Genomic DNA, 24,785 nt, shown 5'->3' with positions numbered 1-24,785 from the left:
ACTACAGCCTAACTCCTACAGACTACAGCCTAACTCCTACAGTCTACAGCCTAACTCCTACAGACTACAGCCTAACTCCTACAGACTACAGCCTAACTCCTACAGTCTACAGCCTAACTCCTACAGACTACAGCCTAACTCCTACAGACTACAGCCTAACTCCTACAGTCTACAGCCTAACTCCTACAGACTACAGCCAACTCCTACCTCTTTCTTCCTAAAAAATTGGTTCTAGGAACTGCCTATGTGGCACCTTAACCCCCTTTCTTTCATTATTAGCCGTGTTTTTCCATGTTTCTCTCTCATCTGTCCCTCTCTCTCCCTCTGTTTCTCCCTCTCTTTTCCCCTCTCTCTCCCACTCTTTCACCCCCCCTGTCTCTCTCTGCCATCTGTCTCTCTCCCTGTTTGTTTATCCCTTCCTGTCTGTCGGTCTCTCCTAATCTCTCTTTTCCGCTTTCCGTGTTTGTGTCCAACTTTTTCTGTCCTAATCTCTCCCTCTCTCCCTTTGCCTTTCTCTGTTTCTTTTTGTCTCTGTCTATGCAACCTTTTTGTCTCTCCCTGTTTCTCCCACTGTTTGTCTCTCTTTCTGTCTGTTTCTCCCAGCCTCTGTCTCTCTCTTAACCACCTTGCTGTAATTAGCCGCTCTCTGATTGGTTAGGTGGTGTAGCTGGTAGCAGCCAATTGGAACTCTGGTGTCGGTCTGTGTATCCCCAGGGAAGGACTGTGTGTTAATGGTATGTGTGCTTGTGTAGGTGTGTTTATGTGTGTGTTTTTGCTCATGGTTAGGGGTCTGTTAAAAACCCGATGGATCCATTTGCGAGGGCACAGTCTATCAGCCGGCCCAGAAGGACAGGGTGTGCCAGGAGTCCCGCCCGCACACAGCTGAACATCCAGCCTGATCTGAACCAGGCCCATAGGCTTCTACCCCTACAGCCTCTACTCAAGATCCAACCGACTCAACCGCACAGGTTTGGTTGTTTACTTTGTGGATGTCATGTTTTGTGTAGTGTAGTTGGAATTTTTCTCAAACCCATATAATTGGACAAGGCTTTTTCAATGGGCATGTGAAGAAAGATGTAATGTTACAGTTGAATAACTAATATGTTACTACATTTATTGACAAATGAGTAATTTATTTCTATAAATATATGGACATTTAGGCTACCTCTTCCATCATGTGCACATAAAGATGGCCTTGTCCAACTACAGTAAGCATATTGTCTTGAGTTTTAGTAGGCTGATTGTAACAACCACAAAAAAACTACAGAAATCAACACTGCTTTTTGATGTGAGGGGATTAGTCCAGTTTAAGGTCGGGAGGTTAAGTTATATTTGGAGGTTACGTGAGGCTGGGACATGGAGCCAGAAAACCCTTTGAAGCCAACAGTCCAGTGGGTTCAGAGCAGGTTGTGGAGGTAGCCAGTGGACACACTGTTTCTCACTGTTCAGAGCAACAGATTATTGCTTTTTCTGGACCTCAGCACTTGCAGTGTGTTCAACCACGTTTCTGAAAGTTCCTCAGGAATTGGAGGGGCGAAGTGTGTTTGACAGTGAGTCATCTCTCCAGCGACCTTTACGGAAACATAAGGAGAGTCGGAGGCCATGGCTGGAGGGAGAAGAACATCGTTCTCCGGTGTCTTCACCGTGGCTCTGCTAGCTGCTGTACTGCTGCCAGGTGAGTTCCTTCCACACACTCTAACCCCCAATAGGCAGAACAGGATGGGTGAAAGGCCTGGTGAAGGGTGAAAGGCCAGGTGAAGGGTGAAAGGCCAGATTTGTGAAACCACACTCCACTCCTGTCGCTCCATTTCTCACCTAGTTGAATCAGGTCTGCTTTTACTGGGCCAGAACAAACAGTTGCAGACCTGAGGGAATTGGCATCCTTCAAAATATTTTACGTAATAATAACACGATTTTGAACTACAATAGAATGATAAAAAAGTTACAAATTATAATCATTATCTAAACCATAAATCTACAAGATTTATGTATTTATTTGTATATGCATATATTTTAATTACGCAGTTGTGTTTATTTTTGAATATCCGTATGAATTTGTTATCAGTGATTTGGTTCCTAACTGGTGTACATTTAGGAAAAAGTACATTATTGTGTGTTGGTCATTGCCTACAACGTTCCCTAGTAAACTGAAAATAATTACTGATTAGATTCTCTTTTCATTGAGTGGGCATTTCTCACATTTATATTCAGGTATAAATTACCCCAGAATACAAAATATATATTTCCTGTTAATGACCAAAGGTCCTGGTTGTTTTGTGAACCACCGGTAACCATGACATTCTGGGGACTAACTACTTATTTCGGTATGCAGGGTGCCTCCTGTTTCTGGTTGTGTCTTGACACGACTGACAGTTAGTCTTTCAAAGGCATCTTTAATGTCCTCTTTCCTCTCAAACAGACCCGTAATGCTAACCCATCGTGTAGTTATTAAGATGGAGGGGGCGTAGAGGGAATTTCAGTGTGTTCTTTAATCGCCCTAACTCCTGTAAAATATTATTACCTGTCAGCATTGGTGCCCCCCCCCCCCCCCCCTCTGCCCCGTTCCCCCATCCTGTAAAGGCTGTTGTTTCCAGATGTTCCAGCCAGGCTTTTACTGGCTCGTTAAATATAACACAGCGGATACACACTGAGAGGGCCACATTCCCCCCCCGACGCCTACTCCCCCCACTCCCCCTACTCCCCCCCATACATCCCTCTCTCATTTTCTTCCTCTCTCCCTCTTTCTTACACCTCCCCTCGTTCTCTCTAGATCCTGTTCTGTCCTTTCCCCTGTGGAGATGAAAGGGCATGCACGCAGGGCTGTGTCTGCTCTGTCCTCTAACGCACACACTCGCAGGCACACACGTGGCTTCGGGGGTTGGGGCGGACTAGCTATTTGGCATTTCGAGAGAATGTCTGATTGGATGGTACATTTTTAACTTGGTGGAGCAGACTAGCTTTTTTGTTTTGTGTGCAAAATAATTGTTATCTGGAGGTCCTGGAGGATAGAAATGGGCCGGAGATTCAGAAATGCAACTGTTATGTAAGGTAGCTGGCCCAGCAGGGATCCATTGTTATAGGGTCGCCTACAAAATCTACAAAGAGACCAAGTTACTGAACCTTTAGATTCTGCCAATTACCCTGCCCTTGTAAAGCTTTGCCTGTGTGTGATTTAATCGTTCAACTTTCCACCTGTATATTACACACACACACACTCAAACAAATTATTTGTTGTAAGCATTTTTTGGGGGGTGTAAGCATTTTTTGAGGGGCTGCTGCTGATGCTGGCAACTTGTGTGTTTTCCCAGAATTCCTGTCAGCAGGACCGGTGATTCAGGAGCTCAAAGATGGTAAATACACAACTACCTCACGAATATACAACTACTCCACAGATCTACAACTACCTGACAAATAAACAACTACCTGAAAAATATACAACTACCTGACAAATACACAACTACCTCACGAATATACAACTACTCCACAGATCTACAACTACCTGACAAATAAACAACTACCTGAAAAATATACAACTACTCCACAGATCTAATACTACCTGACAAATAAACAACTACCTGAAAAATACACAACTACCTGATAAATAATCAACTACTTGACAAAGAGTACACGCTTTACACACTCAACCATGTTTAATGTCTCGCCAGCTGTGGATGCCACTGAGGAGACAGCGGTTGCTGCGGCGTCGACAAGGAGGCTAGTCCGTAACCGCAGAAACATCAGCTGGTACAAGCAACACTCCGACTTTTGGAGCTGGTACAAATTTTTCACTGACAACGGCAATCAAGAGGCGGTGAGTCAACGCTAACTGACCGCAGATTTCCAGAGGATCACCCTGGTCAGACATTGAAAGGGATACCGTGTTTGAGCATGTTCAGTTCATATTTACGAACGTCATATAATGTGACTTTTATATCCCCACCTCACCCCCTCCCCTCCATCCACGCCTCACCCCCTCCCCTCCATCCACACCCCCCAGGTTCAGGAGCTCGATAAGGTCTACCTGGCCTACCTCCAGAACAAGAATCGCGCAGAGGGCCGCCGCTCCTACAAGGCCTACCTGAGCCACTTGGGAGACGTCTACAAGGCCTGTGCAGACTCAGAGGACCCAGACTGTGTGTCGTCGGCAACCAGCCGGCCCAAGCCCACTCCTCCTCCCAAGCCGGCGCCCGTCAAAGCCTGTGACCCCTACAGGTCAGTCGTGTGAGCCTATCAGAAAGCCCGATGCCACTGACTTTAATTGTTTCACTAACTCCTGTCTTGTCTATAGGGACCCGTCGTGTCTGTACGCCGCCATGGCAAACGCCAAGGGCCACTATGCCCCTGTGCTGCCACAGGCCCCCGCCCCGGTCAAGGCCCCCGCCCCCCTGTATGTGAAGGCTCCTGCAGCCGTCAGTGACCCCAATTCTGGGTACTACTACTACTCCCCTGCGGTGCAGTCCTTCCTCTCCCAGGTACAGTATTACTACATCAGTACTGCTACAGGTCTATGTGAACCTCTGACAGTGTTACTACATCAGTACTGCTACAGGTCTATGTGGACCTGTCTCTCTGACAGTGTTACTACATCAGTACTGCTACAGGTCTATGTGAACCTCTGACAGTGTTACTACATCAGTACTGCTACAGGTCTATGTGGACCTGTCTCTCTGACAGTGTTACTACATCAGTACTGCTACAGGTCTATGTGGACCTGTCTCTCTGACAGTGTTACTACATCAGTACTGCTACAGGTCTATGTGGACCTGTCTCTCTGACAGTGTTACTACATCAGTACTGCTACAGGTCTATGTGAACCTCTGACAGTGTTACTACATCAGTACTGCTACAGGTCTATGTGGACCTGTCTCTCTGACAGTGTTACTACATCAGTACTGCTACAGGTCTATGTGGACCTGTCTCTCTGACAGTGTTACTACATCAGTACTGCTACAGGTCTATGTGGACCTGTCTCTCTGACAGTGTTACTACATCAGTACTGCTACAGGTCTATGTGAACCTCTGACAGTGTTACTACATCAGTACTGCTACAGGTCTATGTGGACCTGTCTCTCTGACAGTGTTACTACATCAGTACTGCTACAGGTCTATGTGGACCTGTCTCTCTGACAGTGTTACTACATCAGTACTGCTACAGGTCTATGTGGACCTCTGACAGTGTTACTACATCAGTACTGCTACAGGTCTATGTGGACCTGTCTCTCTGACAGTGTTACTACATCAGTACTGCTACAGGTCTATGTGGACCTCTGACAGTGTTACTACATCAGTACTGCTACAGGTCTATGTGGACCTGTCTCTCTGACAGTGTTACTACATCAGTACTGCTACAGGTCTATGTGGACCTCTGACAGTGTTACTACATCAGTACTGCTACAGGTCTATGTGGACCTGTCTCTCTGACAGTGTTACTACATCAGTACTGCTACAGGTCTATGTGGACCTCTGACAGTGTTACTACATCAGTACTGCTACAGGTCTATGTGGACCTGTCTCTCTGACAGTGTTACTACATCAGTACTGCTACAGGTCTCCGTGGGCCTGTCTCTCTGACAGCGTTACTACATCAGTACTGCTACAGGTCTCCGTGGACCTGTCTCTCTGACAGTGTAACTACATCAGTACTGCTACAGGTCTCCGTGGACCTGTCTCTCTGACAGTGTAACTACATCAGTACTGCTACAGGTCTCTGTGGACCTGTCTCTCTGACAGTGTTACTACATCAGAACTGCTACAGGTCTCCGTGGACCTGTCTCTCTGACAGTGTAACTACATCAGTACTGCTACAGGTCTCTGTGGACCTGTCTCTCTGACAGTGTTACTACATCAGTACTGCTACAGGTCTATGTGGACCTCTGACAGTGTTACTACATCAGTACTGCTACAGGTCTCTGTGTCCCTCCGACTCATCATGGCTGTTGCCATTCCCCCCCAGGAGCAGAAGGCGGAGCTGCTGCGTATCTGCTCGGCGGAGGACGTAGAGTGTCTCCAGTATCACCTGAGAGCTGCTTTCGGCTACAAGCCCTCCGCCGGACCTGTGCCCTCGTACGCCCATCTGGGCTGTGACCCCAAAACAGACCCCGGCTGTAAACCCCAGCTAGTTCAGAAAACCCCCGCCGGCCTCTTCCTCCGTTACCCCAACTGTGACCCCAGAGACCCACGCTGTGCCTACACTGCCTTCCAGCAGGTAAATGTATTAGTATTATGGTATTACTACTACTGCTACCACTACTATTACTACTATTATGGTAGTAGTACTACTGCTGCTACTATTATTACTCCAATTATTACTTTAGTGATTATAATATGATTGTAATATTTTGACCATTACTGTCCTCCCTTCCAGGCACCCCGCGCCCCTCCTCCTCCTCCCCCAGCAGGTCCTGGTTCTTGCAACCCCCTGTTCGAGGACGGCTGTAACCCTCTCACTGCCACAAAGTTTGCCACGGCACCAGAGAAGTACAAGGAAGAACACAAAGATGAAGCTGCTTCAATGCGTGCTGCACCCCAAGCTCCCGAGCAACGCAGCGATCCATTCACCATGTACAGAGATGCTTACGCTAATGCTAATAGTGCTAATGACCCCTATGCTATGTACCGCCAAACCAGTGATCCCAGGGCTCAAGCTAATGACCCATACGCTATGTACCGCCAAGCCAGTGATCCCAGTGGCCAAGCCAATGATCCGTACGCTAATTACCGCCAAGCCAGTGCTTCCAGTGATCCAGCTAGCGACCCATATACCATGTACCGCCAAGCCATCGCTAATGCTCAAGCTAGTGACCCATACGCCATGTACAGACAGGCTAATGCTAACGCTAATACTAACGATCCTTTCGCTATGTATCGGGAAGCCGCATCTGCCATGAACAGACGTGCCCCCCCTTCAACCCGCCAGCAAGCCCCGGCCCCGCCTCCTCGATATGAGGAGCCACCCCAGGAGGACCGCCATCCGCTGGGTCCCCGAGGAAAGACCAAGGAAGGCTATGACTGCTTTATTGGCTACGACCAGGAGTGCTACCCACTTTCCCAAGCTGAGCCTCGTTCCGGCCACCACCGAAACACAGCACACCCGGCCGAGCCCTACGAGCCACACCTCAACGCCGACGGTACCCGGAGAGGAGTCCTGGAGCCCTCCAACCCCGACTGCGACCCAGAGTACGACGCTGACTGCCGCCTGCGCCGCCACGAACCCCAGGGGCACCTCCAGCCAGACGCCAACGACCAGGAGGAGCAGCACCGGGCGGAGCCGGAGAGAGATGGCGAGGTGGAGTCAGAGCCGTACCAGAGTGGGCAGGAGGAGTCCTACGGGGCTTACGCCGCTCCCTCGCATGGCCTGTCATATGGGTCCTACCCCCCACGCCAGCGGGGAATGCCCAGCTTCCAGGACATGCTGAGGGGATACGCAGACCAGTACCCAGAGCAGGACGACCACAGAGCGCACTCTGCTGATTACCGCAAAAAATAAGCACACAAACGCCTGCACAACCTCACAAATGCGGAAACACAGACAGTCCTCGTTCACACTGCATATGCAATAGAGACTACAGCAAAAAGGCGAACCGACATGCCAGCCAAAAGCGTGTGGAGATGTTGCACAGTATATTTGATGCAAAATAAGAATAGATAAACGGGCACTCACAAACAGGCTTACACGTAAGAAAGTGCAGAAAGAAACAGGAGCAGTTGCAGTTTCTTTTCTAGATGTTTCTAAACGTGTATTGGGCAGTTGAGAGTTCATGGATTCATTCATTGGCAATAATTAGCAATTGATTGAGCCACTCCTCATTCTCACTGGAATATTTAATAATTTCTGCAGCTCCAACTCGCTTCTGTGGCTACAAACATCCCCTGCTTTTAATGTTTTTTGTTTTTATGATTTTTTCCACTTTGAATGTTTCAAATAAAAGCTTTGAAAAAGTAGTTTTTTACTCTTTTCAAATTACTATAGAGACTGCTGGAATGTAAATATAAGTAGATGTGTTAATTATGTAAAATGTACCACAAAACCTGCTTTTCCACTAGAAATCCCTGGTCACTCTTGTCATGGTTATGCTAGCTAGCATAATATTATAGAAATATATTATAGAAAGGAGGATCTATGAATCTCATTGAGCAATGTATGGAGAAACGTACATCTCTGATCAGGGCCCCATGACAAAAAATCTAATTGGGGCCCCTCTGCACAGCTGTTACCTATTTTTTGGGGCCCCTGTCAGTCATGGGCCCTTGGAATTGTCCTAACTTTTCCCCCCTATATGGCGCCCTTGTCTCTGATTGGCAAACATTCAAGTCATCACGTTCAGGTTGTTATGTTGCCTCAAGCCGTTGCTAAGCAAAGCATCACCAAATGTATTTTTGAGAGTCAGGGTATGAGTCACGCCACATGAAAATACCCAGTGTCACAATTTAACAACAATACAGTGTTATGAAGTAGTATACCATGTAAAAAGTACAGCTTGAAAAATCAATTCAACTCTATCGATCCTCGAGCCCTGGGTAACAACAACGTGTGCGTGATTCTGGGTGTGAGAAAGCCTGTGGCGTATTGACCTTTAACATTTCCGAAATGAGATGATTGTACATAGATTGATGTCACGCTACAGAGCACACACACACACACGCACACACACACTCTGGTCTGGAGACTAGCTGAAGCAGATGAAAGAGAAACAGTGGACACTGGAGAGAGTGAGAACAGAGGAATGGAGAAAGAAGAGAGAGAGTAAAAAGAGAATGAAAGAACAGAGAGACGGAGTGAGAAAGAGAGAGTGCACTACAGGGCAGACACCTCCATTACGGCTTTTTGACAGTGTTAGAGGTGTGATTGGTATGAGCTGACAAATGTGTGCTCCCTCCCCAATACCGTCCGAACAAAGCTTCTAGTAGGCTGGCAGGGCTGTAGCAGGTTTTACAGTTAGCTCCTCGGCAGGCTTGGCTAACCCAAGGAATGGTGTATGTAGAGGATTGTTTCCTGTCCGTGAGTCTGTGCGAGAGGTTCGAGAGGTTCATAAACATGTCAGGTTCATAAACATTGTCACCAAAACAAAATTATTTTATATTAATACAGTTACTCAGCTAGATAAAAAAAATGTCACCATGAAAAACTAATAAACACAGAAGATACGCATTAAAATGACTGGCACCCCGTTACTACGAGCACCTTTCGCTTGCGAGAGTAACAAGACTGAGCCTTTTTCTAAAATGTTTATGAGTCATAGTAAATCCTTGACGACATTATATATCCCACTACCTCATACTAATTACACATAGCATATAATTGTATGTCAGCTATGGATGTTATATGTATTCTGTATATATATATGTTGTTTTCCACTAACAGCCCCATTACACCATTACAGTTGCATGTTTAGTATTTGTACATTTACTTTGTGGTTTAGAGGAATGTCCCTTGTTTGCTCCCACTTTTTGGAACAATATGGGAATTACAGCAACAACAAATTCAAAACAACTCTCTTCTCCTCTCAGCAAGTTCTGCTTTTACTTTGGTCGACCAGTTGTCTTTTAATGTATTTATTTTGTTTTAAGTGATATGCAGTAGACAGCACAATGATTAATTCCCTATACTATTCTGTGTTTGCTTGCTCACTTCAACTGTAATTTGGCCCGTTATCAAGACCAGCTGCTGGTTCCCACAATGAAATGTTTCGGCTTAGGGGTTGGCTTTAGGATCAAACTGTAAAATGTATGAATAGGGTGTTTTAGATGTAGGTGTTAAGTGATAGAGTTAGGACTTAGGGCTAGGTTACGTTTAAACAAGAATGTTAGATCACTGAAGTTAAGGTTAGGGTATTCTGTTCTCTACTCCATCCATCCATCATCTTCCGCTTATCCGGGGCCGGGTCGCGGGGGCAGCAGTCTAAGCAGGGATGCCCAGACTTCCCTCTCCCCAGACACTTCCTCCAGCTCTTCCGGGGGGACAACGAGGCGTTCCCAGGCCAGCCGGGAGACATAGTCCCTCCAGCATGTCCTAGGTCTTCCCCGGGGTCTCCTCCCGGTGGGACGGGACCGGAACACCTTCCCAGGAAGGCGTTCCGGAGGCATCCGAAATAGATGCCCAAGCCACCTCAGCTGACCCCTCTCGATGTGGAGGAGCAGCGGCTCTACTCTGAGCTCCTCCCGGGTGACCGAGCTTCTCACCCTATCTCTAAGGGATCGCCCAGCCACCCTGCGGAGAAAGCTCATTTCGGCCGCCTGTATCCGAGATCTTGTCCTTTCGGTCATGACCCAAAGCTCATGACCATAGGTGAGAGTAGGAACGTAGATTGACCGGTAAATCGAGAGCTTCGCCTTACGGCTCAGCTCTTTCTTCACCACGACAGACCGATACATCGACCGCATTTCTGCAGAAGCTGCACCGATCCGTCTGTCAATCTCCCGTTCCTTCCTTCCCTCACTCGTGAACAGGACCCCTAGATACTTAAACTCATCCACTTGAGGCAGGCACTCTCCACCCTGTTCTCTACTCATGGGAAACATTTACAGAGTTCAGGGCCTGTTGACCTCCCTACATAAGCACTCTGCATTTACCCCCTTATAGGAGCACTCTCTCCTGGCTACAGGAGTCATGGAAATAGCCCTTCCTCTGGTCCCCTATAATCATGCATATCTTTTCTGTTGATTCCTCCCTCTCTTTTCTCTCTCTCTGTTCTCTCTCTCTGTTCTCTCTCTCTTTTCTCTCTCCTCCCACTCACTCCTTCCACCGTGTTCCCATCAGACACGGTTCTTTATTTTCAACCGTCCTTTATCTGATGATTAAACCTCTCTGTCTCTCACCTCTCACTCACTCAGTCCCTCCCTCTCTCTCTGTTTCTGTCTTTCAAATTTCTTTCTCTGTTTCTCTCTCTAGTTGATATGCTGTGGGGCAACAGCAAGTGCAGGGCAGCTCAGGGGTTTGGGGTGTACATTAGGGATTAAAACACACACTCAGACACACAGTCATGCACTCAGACACACACACTCAGACACTCACTCAGACACACACTCAGACACATACACTCAGACACACACTCAGACAAACACTCAGACACACACTCAGTTACACACTCAGTCACACACTCAGACATACAAACTCAGACACACACTCAGTCACACACTCAGACACACACATTCAGACAAACACACTCAGACACACACACTCAGACACACACTCCAACTCTCGTAATGACTGTTGCCCACTTTACATCACTAGGACTGCCCCTCATTTCATCTATTCAACTAAACAAAAGATTAACATAGAGTTGGTGGCAGTGGAACTATTTTAAGTACTCTATGAAAAGGTTAGTCAGATGTTTTTTGAACACAGGTAGAGACTCTGCTATCCTGGACTCTAAGAGAAGTTTGTTCCACCATTGAAGTTCCAGGACAGAGAAGAGTTGTGTGGTTCGGGAACTACCCCAAAGGTGTGGGACAGCCAAGAGCCCAGAGGTGGCTGAATGAAGAGCCCAGGTAGGGATGTCGGGTTTGAGTATTGCCTGAAGGCAGCGAGGAAAGACTCTTGCACTTGCACCAGAGACAAGAACCATAGCCTTGACGCAGATTCCAGCTTCAACTGGAAGCCAGTGTAGAGTGGGGCGCGTGGTGACATGGCAGCACTGGGTTAAGGTTTAAAACCAGGCGGGCAACTGCATTCTGAATGAGTTTCAGGGGTTGGGCTGCACAAGCCGGGAGCCCCACCGACAGTGAGGTGCAGTAGTTCAGACGTGAGGTGACAAGTACCTCTGCTGCTTCCTGAGTGAGGTGAGGTCGTACCCTACGAAGGTTGTAGAGCACGAACCTGAAGGAGCGAGTCACTGCCTCGATGTTCGCAGAGAACGACAGCGTGTCGTCTAAGGTCACGCCGAGGATCTTTGCACTCTGGGAGGAGGCGCTGTTGTCAATCATGATGGACATGTCCTGGAGCAGACAGGCCTCCCCGTGAAAGAGGATCAGCTCAGGCTCGTCCAGGTTAACACACTCACCTCAGACCTGATTTAACTGTAGTCGTCTTTCCATTAGAAGTGCGGTTCCCAAACAGGGATACCAGGCCTTATTACAGGGCACTACAAAATTTGTGGTGCTGTTACTGAAAAGGGTTTGTTAATCACTGCATTAGAACAAAGAGCTTTACAGGTTGCCACTGGAGTCCTCTAACACTTCTCCATGACGACATCACGGAGCTGGTGGATGTTAGAGACCTTCATGGTTCCCTTAATGAACTCCCCAGTGCCGGCAGCACTCATGCAGCCCCAGACCATGACACTCCCACCACCATGCTTGACTGTAGGCAAAACACACTTGTCTTTGTACTCCTCACCTGGTTGCCACCTCACACACTTGACACCATCTGAACCAAATAAGTTTATCTTGGTTTCATCAGACCACAGGACATGGTTCCAGTAATCCATGTCCTTAGTCTGCTTTTCTTCAGCAAACTGTTTGCAGGCTTTCTTGTGCATCATCTTTAGAAGAGGCTTCCTTCTGGGACAACAGCCATGCAGACCAATTTGATGCAGTGAGCGGTGTATGGTCTGAGAACTGACAGGCTGACCCTCCACCGCTTCAACCTCTGCACCAATGCTGGCAGCACTCATACGTCTATTTCCCAAAGACAACCTCTAGATATGACGCTGAGCACGTGCACTCAACTTCTTTGGTCGACCATGGTGAAGCCTGTTCTGAGTGGAACCTGTCCTGTTAAACCGTTGTATGGTCTTGGCCACTGTGCTGCAGCTCAGTTTCAGGGTCTTGGCAATATTCTTATAGCCTAGGCCATCTTTATGTAGAGCAACATTTTTCAGATCCTCAGAGAGTTCTTTGCCATGAGGTGCCATGCTGAACTTCCAGTGACCAGTATGAGGGAGTGTGAGAGCGATAACACCAAATTGAACACACCTGCTCCCCATTCACACCTGAGACCTTGTAACACTAACGAGTCACATGACACCGGAGAAGGAATATGGCTAATTGGGCCCAATTTGGGAATTTTCACTTAGGGGCGTACTCATTTCTTTTGCCAGCGGTTCGGACATTAATGGCTGAGTTATTTTGAGGGGACAGCAAATGTACACTGGTATACAAGCTGTACACTCACTACTTTACATTGTAGCAAAGGGCCATTTCTTCAGTGTTGTCACTTGAAAAGATATAATCAAATATTGGCAAAAATGTGAGGGGTGCACTCACTTTTGAGAGAGAACGTTCCCCTTCCTTGCTTTTTTCTTGCTCTCTTCTATGATCTTTCTCTTCTCTTTCTTCCTTTCTTACCATCTGTTCTCATTTTCCACTTCTCCTTTCTGTAAAAAGCTGAAGCGACATACTTCTCTCTGGTAGAACAACATACAAAAACCCCCACCAACATCTATAATTGCATAAGATGAGAACCCATCATTAATCCGTATATCAACAAAATGCAGTGAATATCCTGACTCTTTAGGCGACAAAACATAATCAAAAACCTCATCAAATATTATGTTCTCTGCCAAAAAAAAACACTCTGCTTCTCTGAAATGTTCCTCCATAGCTAAAAGACACTATTAATTTATTTAGCTTATAGCGGATGAAAACACAAGCTTGCCCTATTTCTGTAGCTTGCTGTAATTACGTTGTAGTGGCATAGCTAATCTGTTCATAAATTAAATCCTCTTTGCTTTTTCTGCTCGTATGTAGATTCTGGTTGATATATCAGCCTATATCCTATCTCAGCCTCTCTAGCATGCTAATTATTAATTCAAAAACCCTGAGCAAATTGTAATTTGCCTCATTGCTAGCATGCTACAAATAAAAAACTAAAATAATTATCAGCCAGGAAACCCGAGTGGTAATTGGCCAGCGATGGATCAACGGATGTCGGTATCACTTCTGTCACAATGCAAGTGTAAATCCACCCACCAGCCCTGCCTCCACCTGTTTGGGACCTTGCTCACAGCCTATGTAGAGTGTTATTAATAATTTTACGGTGTGATGTTATTGTTGGCAGAATTATAGATCGTGTGATGGCAGTGAGTTACCGCGGAGGAGCAGGACCTAACGCCAAGTCAGTGTGTGTACATTGCAGCGCATTGTTCTCCAGTGAATGGTTACGCTAACACGCTAATCCTTCACTTAAGGTTGACGTCCCACACATCCCAGATCTAAGGCATCAAAACTACTGGAATTTATCATAGATTCTATTCCAAAAGGGAAAATAGTCCTCTTCAAACAACTCTCCAAACAAATCACGGAGCAGAACGCAGTCATCCAAAATCCAGCAACTTGGAGCTCCATTGCAATTTATTTGTACCAAGGTTTCAAGAGGCAAGGCAAGGCGTTCACGTTGATAAAAATATTTGATCGCGTCAGAGCTCGAGCCTGGCTGGGTAACTATATTAAGCTGCGGGGCGATTTTTGTCTGAGGGATGGTGGGGGGCCGGAACATGATTACAGTAATCATGAATGTTCCAACACAACTTTTCTTTCATGCCAATCTGACACATCGCCCATAGTGGAGCTGACAGAAACCAAAAGCCTACAGTTTTCATAAAACTGAAAAAAAGAGGCAAATAATATCACATTTACAAGTGACCGCGGAAAAACACATCCTTAAAGATGAAAGGCCATGGGAGGAGGAAGGATCAGGTGACATAATTCCAGCCAATGAATGGGCAGATGCGTGTGAGAACAACAGGCAAAACAATGTTGTATTAATACCTTGTATGTTCACATATTATCAGGACAAACACAAAATATTACTTAGTGTAATTCAACAGTTTCTCATAAAGCAAAATGTCAAAAATTCCCACTTCTGCTTATCTCACATGGACAGATTTTGGGCCAGAGTCCTCTTGCTTTGCCTGTTACTCTCTTGCTGAGTTGAATACTGAAAACTGGATGTTTACCGTACTGGAAACCTCGTGCAGGTGTAATGAAAAGCATTCCACGTCAGATTTAATGTGCAGATGTGTTACGCTGACCTGTCATTTATAGATGATACTAATACCGACTAATAAAGATCCATGGATCAATATACACTTTTACAATGCTCCTAACCAGAACCATCAGAAGAAAACACATGCTCAAAATAATAATATTAACATTATATTTGTGATCAACGACTTAATTGTTTTTGTTGTTTGTATTGGTAAGGGGGCACAAGGAGCATTGGACAAAACGAAGACAACATCCAACATCCAACTCTCCCAACAAATAATATTATGTTTAAAGTCAATGACACATATTCCAACTAAATGTGTTTGCATTAGATGATGGTTAAGTGAGGGAGTCACACCCAGACTCAGTGTGACCGGCAGTTCATAACACAACGCCAGGGTGTGAGGTGAAGGGTTTAACTGGTTACTAAGGGGCCAGGGTGTGAGGTGAAGGGTTTAACTGATTACTAAGGGGCCAGGGTGTGAGGTGAAGGGTTTAACTGGTTACTAAGGGGCCAGGTTGTGAGGTGAAGAGTTTAACTGGTTACTAAGGGGCCAGGTTGTGAGGTGAAGGGTTTAACAGGTTACTCAGGGGCCAGGTTGTGAGGTGAAGGGTTTAACTGGTTACTAAGGGGCCAGGTTGTGAGGTGAAGGGTTTAACTGGTTACTAAGGGGCCAGGTTGTGAGGTGAAGGGTTTAACTGGTTACTCAGGGGCCAGGTTGTGAGGTGAAGGGTTTAACTGGTTACTAAGGGGCCAGGTTGTGAGGTGAAGGGTTTAACTGGTTACTAAGGGGCCAGGTTGTGAGGTGAAGGGTTTAACTGGTTACTAAGAGACCAAGTTGTGAGGTGAAGGGTTTAACTGGTTACTAAGGGGCCAGGTTGTGAGGTGAAGGGTTTAACTGGTTACTAAGAGACCAAGTTGTGAGGTGAAGGGTTTAACTGGTTACTCAGGGGCCAGGTTGTGAGGTGAAGGGTTTAACTGGTTACAAGGGGCCAGGTTGTGAGGTGAAGGGTTTAACTGCTTACCAAGGGAGAATGTTATGAGGTGAACAGTTTAACTGGTTAAGGGGCCAGGTTGTGAAGTAAATCAACCTGTTCATGAAAATGGATTGCACCTACTGACAGTTAGATGTGGCTTACCAGATAAATAAGGCAGACGGGCACTGAGGCATTCAATCAGTGTTCGATTGAACATTTCAACGGGCAGAACGATTGACAGACGTGACTTTGAGACGTCATTGTCAGGCACCCCGGAGACAGTATTTCATAACATATTTTCATGACCCATCCTCCATGCACTTCTTGAAAGACCGGCTACTATTCTCAGTCAAAAGAGGCCATCCAATAGCAGTGTACTTTCGTCTCTCCCGTTGCTTTTCTTCTGACCTACTCACCATTCCCAGGGTGCAGCAATGTATAAAATAAATTATGAGCACAGCATGACTCAGTAAGTCATCTGGAGACTTTATTATCACCTCCAACACAGCAGACACATTGATTAGATGAAAAAAAACTGTGCTATAAATGCCTACTCCTGGGAGGGAAATACCTATATATAACCATGCTGTGTCCCCTTGTTAGTCAAATAGTACGTATAATGCATTGTGTTTTGGAAGCACACAGCCTGTCACTCTTTGTATCCATTGTAGTGAGCTACCAGGGACAGTCTTGGTTTGAGCATGAAAGTGGGAGGGGTTTGTTCAGTGGGAGGAGTATTGGGAGGTGATGGCGGTAGGTAATCAGTGGGAGTGGGCGGGCCAACCGATGCAACGACAACTGTCACGTTGTTTCCGTCTCCATGGCGAACGGTCTGGAGTGTTTTGGGTGCCCTTGGTGTTTTCGAACTGGAACTTTGGTCTGGAGCGGAACACCTTAACAGGGCCTTAAAACACCTGTAGAACTGCATGCACAAACAACAATATTGAGCAAACACACAAATGCACACACGCATAACTACACACGCATTGAATGCGTTGAGAGCTGAAGAACAGCCGAGCGCCGTGTTTGCTGTGTGTGGAGACGTGAATCAGTGCATGTTAAACACATTCAGGCTACCTTTAGTGTAAAATCTGAATACACACACACTTCTTTCTCACACACACACACACACATACACTCACACACGACATACACTGACACATGTAAACAAACATAATCGACATTCCAGCAGGATGTATAGAACCTGAAGAAACGTAGTGAACTTAGTATACCTTCCAGTTCCACACGTATACTTATAGTCTACTACATTTACCCAAGAAGGAAAGACCGCAGAGTTCACACAACTTTGTATAGTAGTGGTATTTAAAGGTTTGTTAGGATTTTTTCAAATACCACAAAACATTCACACAACTTTGTATAGTAATGGTGTTCAATGGTTTGTTAGGATGTTTTGAACTATAACACGACATTCACACAACTGTGCATATTAACGCTTTGTTTGCCTGGGAAGTTTTAAACTGCTTTTAAATCTGTCCTAAATCGTTTTAATTTGGGTATGCGAGAACCCATCTTCTGGCCGACACAGGCCCACCTCGCAGGTTATGTTAGAGATGAAAGACTCTCGCGACAGTCCGTACAGCCTTGAAAGTCTTCAGCTCGCCTCAACTCCCTGTCTCCATGGATACGGCTGGGAGGAACTGAAGACTGACAACGCCACACAAAGGTTTAGGCTGTGTATTTTTTTGTAAGTGTCTGTATGTACGAGTGTGTTTGTGTGTGTGTGTGTGTGTGTGTGTACCTGTCTGTTCATGTAGATGTATATTACAGGGTTGATGACTGTGGATGTCTTGGCGAGCAGCGAGGGGACGATGGTGACCTCAGGGCTCAAAAGACCACAGGGGCCAAAGGTCGCCAGCAGTGCCGCTACACCATAGGGGAGCCAACACACCAGGTAACAGGCTACCATGGTTACCACCATAACCAACACACGTTGCTCACGGCGACGGGTCACCGCTGAGCTCACACTGCTCACCTGAAGGGATGACACGTACTGTTACAACCTTTTATTTTCAAAGTTCAAGATCATGAGCAAAACAAACCATTGTTACACCATAATGCTTTAAACAGGTGTAAGATGCTTTGGCCAGACAGAGAGCTGCTGTCCTGCCAGTGTCATTATGACCACATGAAACAAGCTAGGTTGTATTAGTTGAACAGCTTTGTTTGAGATAAGCACCATGTTATTCCTGTGGTGATACACACAAACATAGAGGATGACGTAAAGCCTATAGACAAAAAATGAGTCTGGTTCATGAATGATCAATGATACACTTCACTGTAGAAACAATTCAAAATGTGATCATATTCTCTGATATTGGGTGTCTGGGCCTCAGGTTACTTGTTTACTGAGCCAAGTTAATTCAATCCCCTTTCTCACTGTGTGTATTTGTATGACAGAGGGTGAGTTAAGGAAGCTAGGTATCAAGCTAGGTTCCCAATGTACTTTAACAAAGGGACATGTGTGTGGGATTATTGTGTCTCTGCAGTGTAGGGTTTTGGGTACAGGATATAAGGTTACCCTGTCAGGTGCCTTTGTGCCTCAGAGCGTGTGTGTTTGAGAGTGTATCTGTCTTTGCAGGACAATATACAGAACTATTATAGCAACATAATGTCAAACCTCGTGTGAAACCATGGAAGTGATACTACCAGGCTGTTTCAAAAAGACATGTAATTTCAGCCTTGAAGAGGGTTAGAAAGTGCTCTGAATTCCCTACGTAGGCCCCCAGTCCTTCCATACCCTCATGCACATGACTGCCTGATTACAAGTAAAGAACCAGACTCATACAAAGATGCCCTGCTCAACAGAATCTCCCAAAATAAGATAACGTTCCTGATCAGGGATCAGGGCTCCAAGCAAAAGCAACACAAGCGATCGCTTAGGGCCCCCTGACCGCTAGGGGGCCTCCAACTGCTAGGGAGCCCCCAACCGATAAGGGAGAGGGGGCCCCAAATTAAATTGTGCTTAGGGCCCGCAAAAGGCTAGAGCCGGCACTGTTCCTGATGGTCCATCGGCACGAGGGACATCACTCTACAAAGTAATCCGCGGGAATTTGGTGATGAAATCCATTCCACTCAAGTAAGGCTTAAAATCAGGCTGCCAAAGGAAAACTGTTAGCTTCATCGTAGTAATCAATCATCTTTAAATGGCTTGTCCAGTGTCCAGTCACTGAACCCAGTTATAAGGACTGATAACATTTAGATCTCCCCTGGAGAGGAGCTTGTTATCAGAGACGAGGTGCACTCACACCTAGATGTTTATTATTTTCAGATAGCCTGGGTTAGACGTTAAATATACTAAATGTGCAGTGGTTTACGAGACGTAGCAGAGGGAACCACTGACACGAGTTTAAAACTGACAACCGCCCAACATTTACACTAATGAACGAACAAATCACAGTGTCCCCTGGTCCCAAAATGGACACTGGTTTAACGGTATTTGAGGAGCTGCGGTCATGCAGCCAGAGAGGCGGCCCTAAGAAACAGGCCACCCGCTGTGTGGTCGCGGCGGAATCCCTAACACCTGATGGAGCATCTTGTCCCGCGTTGAGGACCACCCTCCTCAGCATGAGGCAGAGGCAGCCACGGTTGCGGTAAACCGGCCTCTGGCAGCAGAGAAGCTCACCGCTCAGGACAGAGCAAACAGCTCCATCATCCACCAATACTCAGCAGTCTTGGCCGTGTTTACAGGCTGACAGGTCGTGGCCTTGAAAGGGCAGGACACTCACAGAATAAGTCAAGGGTGAAGCAGCCAGTGAAGGGTGAAGCAGCCAGTGACGGGTGAAGCAGCTAGTGAAGGGTGAAGCAGCTAGTGAAGGGTGAAGCAGCCAGTGAAGGGTGAAGCAGCCAGTGAAGGGTGAAGCAGCCAGTGAAGGGTGAAGCAACCAGTGACGGGGTGGTAGGTAGCACGTGAATGGGGTCAAATGTCAGGAGTTACCTGGTTGACAGCGTTGAGCAACTTACAGTAGCTGTACAGTATGACACCGAAGGGCAACAACAGGCAGAAGGTGAACAGAGAGAGGATGTAGGAAATGTTGTTGGGCGTCTGACTCCTCCAGTCCACTGAGCACGTGGTTCCTGGGACACAAGTGCAACACGACACACTGACACTTAAGCAATAAGGCACGAGAGGGGTTGTGGTATATAGCCGATATACCATACACCACCTGTGATACACAGAGCTGTTCTTATGCATGACGCACCGTGGAGTGCCTGGACGCAGAGCTTAGCCATGGTATATTGGAAATGTCATGGCAATATACCAAATTGACATATGCAATATTAGAAATATACCACAAATCCCAGAGATGCCTCATTGCTATTATAAACCATACCGATGCAATTAGTAGAGTGTAAGGTTACATGATCTTATACCCATTGTATATGGTCTCAAACCACCAATCTGCATTCATGAGTTGAAGCACACGGTTTATAATAATTCATAGATAATGTACATGACACAAATACACAACAGTTTCGGTTATGTTTAAAAAACTAAATAGTTATTTGAACGTTTATGCATCCCAATTGGTTTGTTCCATGAACATGACAGGAAGGTGTATAGTAATTGGCTAAGCTTACAGACAGGGGAGATGTGTGTATCTTAACTACTCTGCCCAGTCTGACAATACAATACAAGAGATAGGACACGTGGTATCACACCATCTAGGGGATTCCATTGCATGTTTACAAAGTGTAGGACCTCAGAATGAATTGTATTTCCGTGCTACAGACTGATGAGGGAACCTGAACCCCCAACACCCTGTTGTCCTGCATAACTGATCTGATGCCTTGTCGTTGTCATTGCTGCGATGTTAGATTGACAGATGACGTGGAAAGGATCTGTGTTTGCTGTGTTGGAGTCCCCCAGGGCTCGGTTCTGACTCCTCTTCTCTCCATACAGCAAGTCACCTTGCTCTGTCATATCCTCACATGGTGTCCACTAGCTTTGCTATGTGGACCAAAATCGACAATTTCCTCGCCCCCTTTACACCCAGGCGGCCCACCTCCTCAAGCTTAACCCCGACAAGGCAGAGCTGCTCTTCCTGAGGGAGAAAGCCTGTCCGCACATACACACACACACACACACACACAAACCTGGTCCCTCTGGGCCGTAGCTGCTCCACCCCAGAAGCGGGGGTAATGTCCAGGCCAGGGAGTAGAGCCAGGAAAAACACACTCCGGCCACAGCTGGACCGAAGTCACCGCCATCCGCTTGAGTCCGACACAGCATGGTACAGTACCGCTCATAGGACAGCACTGCCAGCGAGATCAAAGACACAATACCTGGAACACACACACACACACACACACAAAAGTGTCTGGAGAGTAAGACTCATGCTCATACCTTGGGTTTAACAGTATATTTAGATGTATTCATAATTATCTGATGTTAATCATCTATTTGGATTCATGTTTAAAAACTTTTGCTGACGTTCATTAGGATAAGGGTGGACTGAGTCTAGGCGGCTGTTGGCGGCCGTTGTCCTGAATAAAGCTCTGCCTAACACAGAAGCGTTAAAACTGGCCAGGTCAAGTACATTTAGCAAATACATTCAGCTGAGCTGGGTCCGTAGGTGAAAAGCAATTACAGTAATCTCAATTGGCCAATTAAGACATCAAATGTGACTAATGATGAATTACAGTTGATTACTGTATCGCTTGGGCCAGTCAGTGTAACTTTGTAACTTCTGTTATTTATATGCTAAGCTGCATCTTTGCATTTGAAAATAAGTATTTTAGCAGAAATGCTTAGAGAGAGAAAGGTATTGGAGAGCCTTGCTCAAAAGCACAACCACAGGTTACTGGCCCATCACCAGTCACAAACCATCAACCACTAGGTTCTCTACTGCCCCTTTTAATCATGTTCTAAACTGGGCCAGTGATGTCTGTGGTATTGCGTGGGTTAACTACACTTATTCCCTGCGCATGTGCACAAAAAGTCAAATAGATCAAGAGACATTAACATGAGTGCTCTTTCATATATTGTGTCTTGAACAGTATTTGCAACATCTGTACCAAATTTCACCAAATTCTAAATAATGGAAATTCCATAATGATGGACCTAATGGGAGCACCTCTTTTCACAAAGAGTACATTTTTCATGGTGAAGAGGGACAACGATTTGCTAAATGTCATAACTTCAAGCCCAACGTGGTGAGGTTGCAATGCAAATTGAAAATGTTAAGGTATAGTTGGTAATGCGGCGGGTTTAAAGACAAACTCACCCAAACACGCGTTGATGAAGCCATACCAGACGCAGCCAGCCGTACCGATGAGCCATCGGCCCTGCGTGGCCGCTGCGAAGCTAAACGGTGTCCCGAGCACGCAGACCAGCAGGTCCGACACACACACACTTACGAGGAGGACGTTGATGGGCGAGCGCAGCGTGCGGAACCGGCAAAATAATGTTAACACCAGGAGGTTGTTGAGGAATCCGAATGTACCTATAAACCCTAGACACACTGCCACCACGAGATTTCCGGTGGGGCTCAAAGAACTGCGACCTCCTCCCGGCGAGACCACAGACTCACCGTTCCTAACTTCCCACGGGTTGCTTGTGCCACAACTTAGAGTGACGTTAGACACGATCATACCGTCCCGTTAGTTACTCTCCCGGTGTAGTTTGAAGAAAAGAAAATCCATTCAGTTTGGTTTCTCTCTTTTTCTGCCGTCTGTGTCAACCCATCACGAGAGGAGCACAAACTGGCATGTGAAATAATTTTGTTTAAGCATATCCAAGTTGTCTCATTGGTTAGAAAAGACCAGAAGAAACAAAAAGAAAAACGAGTATCTGTTCACTGTTTGCTGAGAAACAACGTTGCAACCAACATGGCTATATCAGGTGAAACCACGTCAAATTCCACTAAAACAACAGACCAGCCTCAGCTCACTGGCTGCGTAAAGTTCATTTAACTCAGGCAAGGGTCTGCGTGTCTACGTCCGTGCTCTCTCAGCCGGGTGGACTCAGAGGTCATCGTGCTTTGCTTGCCACACGGGAGTTAACTCGCGCTTTTATCGGTGTTACGTGACATGTCCTGGTGATAGGAAGACGGGGGAGAGGGAGGAACGCTAGAAGTGAGGGACGGGCGTTGGTGGGGGGGGGGGGGGGGGGGGGGGGTGACTCTCTTCCTCTCGGAATTTAAATGTCGAGGAAAGTAACGTTTCAGTAAAACAGGCAAAAGGACATTCTATTCCCCAAACCCGGTGAAATGTAATGTAGGTTACAGGCGACGAGTTCTTGGTGGATAAGATGCCCACATTTCAGCACCATGGACAGCGCATCATGGACGGACAATATCAGTTACCCTTTTTCATGAAACAGCCATGCATCTTTATTAGGGATTTCTGATCCGTTTGATGTCCCACTCTTATTACAATTACAATCAGGGCATGTCTAAATATAAAAAAAACTTAAAATAGTTAACTAATAACTTATTAAAAATAAATCATGAAAACATTTAAGGCCCTCAACCCCACCTTAGAATACCACTGCCTTAGAGTACAACAGTTTCAATCTGCAATGGCATGATAGGAAGACATGTTTATTTAGACATTTACTTGCTTTTTGTAAGACTTAAATGGTCTTGTCATAAAAATATTTAGTCCGTGTGCGTTACACACTACCATCTTCATGGGGTTTTACCTTGAGTGATGTCCACAGGACTCCGGGAACACCTGACAGAAGTGTTTCTTAAAGATAAAGGTCTCCTTCCCCCGAATTTCCCTCACAAATTCCTGATGCCCAATTCCCGATGAAGGCCTTGCGTTGTCGAAGCAATAATCAAACAGGTGCGGATGGTAGATACATTACGTGTTCCCAAGCATGCCTGGCCAGGCGGGTCGGATTGTTCATGTCACACTGTCTTAAGACGACATGAAAAGGCCTCCCCCACGGCTACAGCCGAGCTTGACAACAACTGAAGCGTTCCTTAGGCCAGATCAAACAGCGGCTGACGCTGAGAGACAGAGATGCTCCCGGGCAATTTAAACAAGCTTACTTCTTCCCCTCAATCATGGGGAAAATAAAGTCCCACTCCTACTCATGTCATTCCACTCGCCTTTCATCCTGGCCATTTCATGATCCTGAACACTCACAAGGGGTTTTCAAGCTGCTTTTGGGAGAACTACAAGTGTTCTGCAGTAATTATATTTGGTACACATATTAATGGTACTATAATTACCTTTAGATACCTTTTTGTATATGAAAGTAAGGCACATTATAACACTGTTCATTGCCAATGCACATTGTTTATAACACAGATTATTTCAATTGTTAAGACACTGAATAAAACTGGGGTCCAGTTTCTCCACCATAACCTAAGGAGCACAACTACAAAGCTGTGGCCTTCTTTGTTTTAACATAAATGCTAATAATACTTGTTGCTAAACAGTAAACGCAACCCTCTACAACAGGCACACAACTCATTTAAGTATGTCTGTGTTTTGTGGAGATGGAGAAATTAGCTATTGTAATCAAGGAGATGGAAAGATTAGCTATTGGGATCAAGTTGCTGTTGTTTGTGTCTCTGTGGTCACATTGTCCTTCAGCTGTCCTGTCAATATAGCATAATGGAAATAAATGGAGCAGAAAGGAGGAGGGTGTATGTTGAGAGGGGAGATATGGGGGAGGGGTTATACACGGTCATTTCTTGATGACATTGGCCCCTGGAGGACCTGCTTTTATGGTTACAGGAGGGATGAGAGGTATAGTTATGGAGGGATGAGAGGTATAGTCATGGAAGGATGAGAGGTATAGACATGGAGGGATGAGAGGTATCATTAAGTAGGGATGAGAGGTATAGAGTTTTGGAGGAATGAGAGGTATAGAGTTTTGGAGGGATGAGAGGTATAGAGTTTTGGAG

General features: G+C 46.1%; 2 protein-coding genes, 1 long non-coding RNA gene and 1 pseudogene across 5 annotated transcripts; 1 reads left to right on the top strand and 3 right to left on the bottom strand.

Moving 5' to 3' along the window:
* The first annotated feature begins 632 nt into the window (after window positions 1-632).
* On the top strand, window positions 633-7,897 carry and1 (actinodin1). Of its 3 annotated transcripts, none has more exons than XM_010890184.5 (8): window positions 633-968; window positions 1,568-1,675; window positions 3,309-3,350; window positions 3,666-3,811; window positions 3,998-4,212; window positions 4,289-4,472; window positions 5,954-6,205; window positions 6,365-7,897. In XM_010890184.5, the coding sequence occupies exons 2-8, from the start codon at window positions 1,603-1,605 to the stop codon at window positions 7,484-7,486; spliced, it is 2,034 nt and encodes a 677-aa protein (XP_010888486.2). In that variant the 5' UTR covers window positions 633-968; window positions 1,568-1,602; the 3' UTR covers window positions 7,487-7,897. The 3 variants fall into 3 exon arrangements, with proteins under 3 accessions (XP_010888486.2, XP_019897226.2, XP_019897228.2); XM_020041667.3 differs by having other exon boundaries at window positions 634-968; window positions 1,523-1,675; XM_020041669.3 differs by having other exon boundaries at window positions 634-968; window positions 1,515-1,675.
* Window positions 4,625-5,250, bottom strand: LOC117593603. Its single transcript, XR_004575049.1, has 4 exons — window positions 5,168-5,250; window positions 5,018-5,121; window positions 4,816-4,971; window positions 4,625-4,769 (listed from the first exon to the last, which is right to left on the bottom strand). It is a non-coding gene; the product is annotated as an uncharacterized LOC117593603 (long non-coding RNA).
* Window positions 7,898-11,294: 3,397 nt separating the features above from the next.
* On the bottom strand, window positions 11,295-11,931 carry LOC105022060 (annotated as a pseudogene).
* Window positions 11,932-16,552: 4,621 nt separating this feature from the next.
* Window positions 16,553-22,517, bottom strand: tmtopsb (teleost multiple tissue opsin b). The gene is made up of 5 exons (XM_010890182.3): window positions 22,149-22,517; window positions 21,019-21,207; window positions 19,859-19,998; window positions 17,663-17,896; window positions 16,553-16,825 (listed from the first exon to the last, which is right to left on the bottom strand). Exons 1-5 carry the CDS (start codon window positions 22,513-22,515, stop codon window positions 16,553-16,555), a joined length of 1,203 nt encoding a protein of 400 aa, XP_010888484.2. The 5' UTR covers window positions 22,516-22,517.
* Between the last annotated feature and the right edge of the window lie 2,268 nt (window positions 22,518-24,785).

Source organism: Esox lucius, chromosome 21 (genome assembly GCF_011004845.1).
Source record: "Esox lucius isolate fEsoLuc1 chromosome 21, fEsoLuc1.pri, whole genome shotgun sequence".
Lineage (NCBI taxonomy): Eukaryota > Metazoa > Chordata > Actinopteri > Esociformes > Esocidae > Esox > Esox lucius.
The sequence above is the reverse complement of the archived record's forward strand: the minus strand, read 5'-3'. Positions and strand labels throughout refer to the sequence as shown.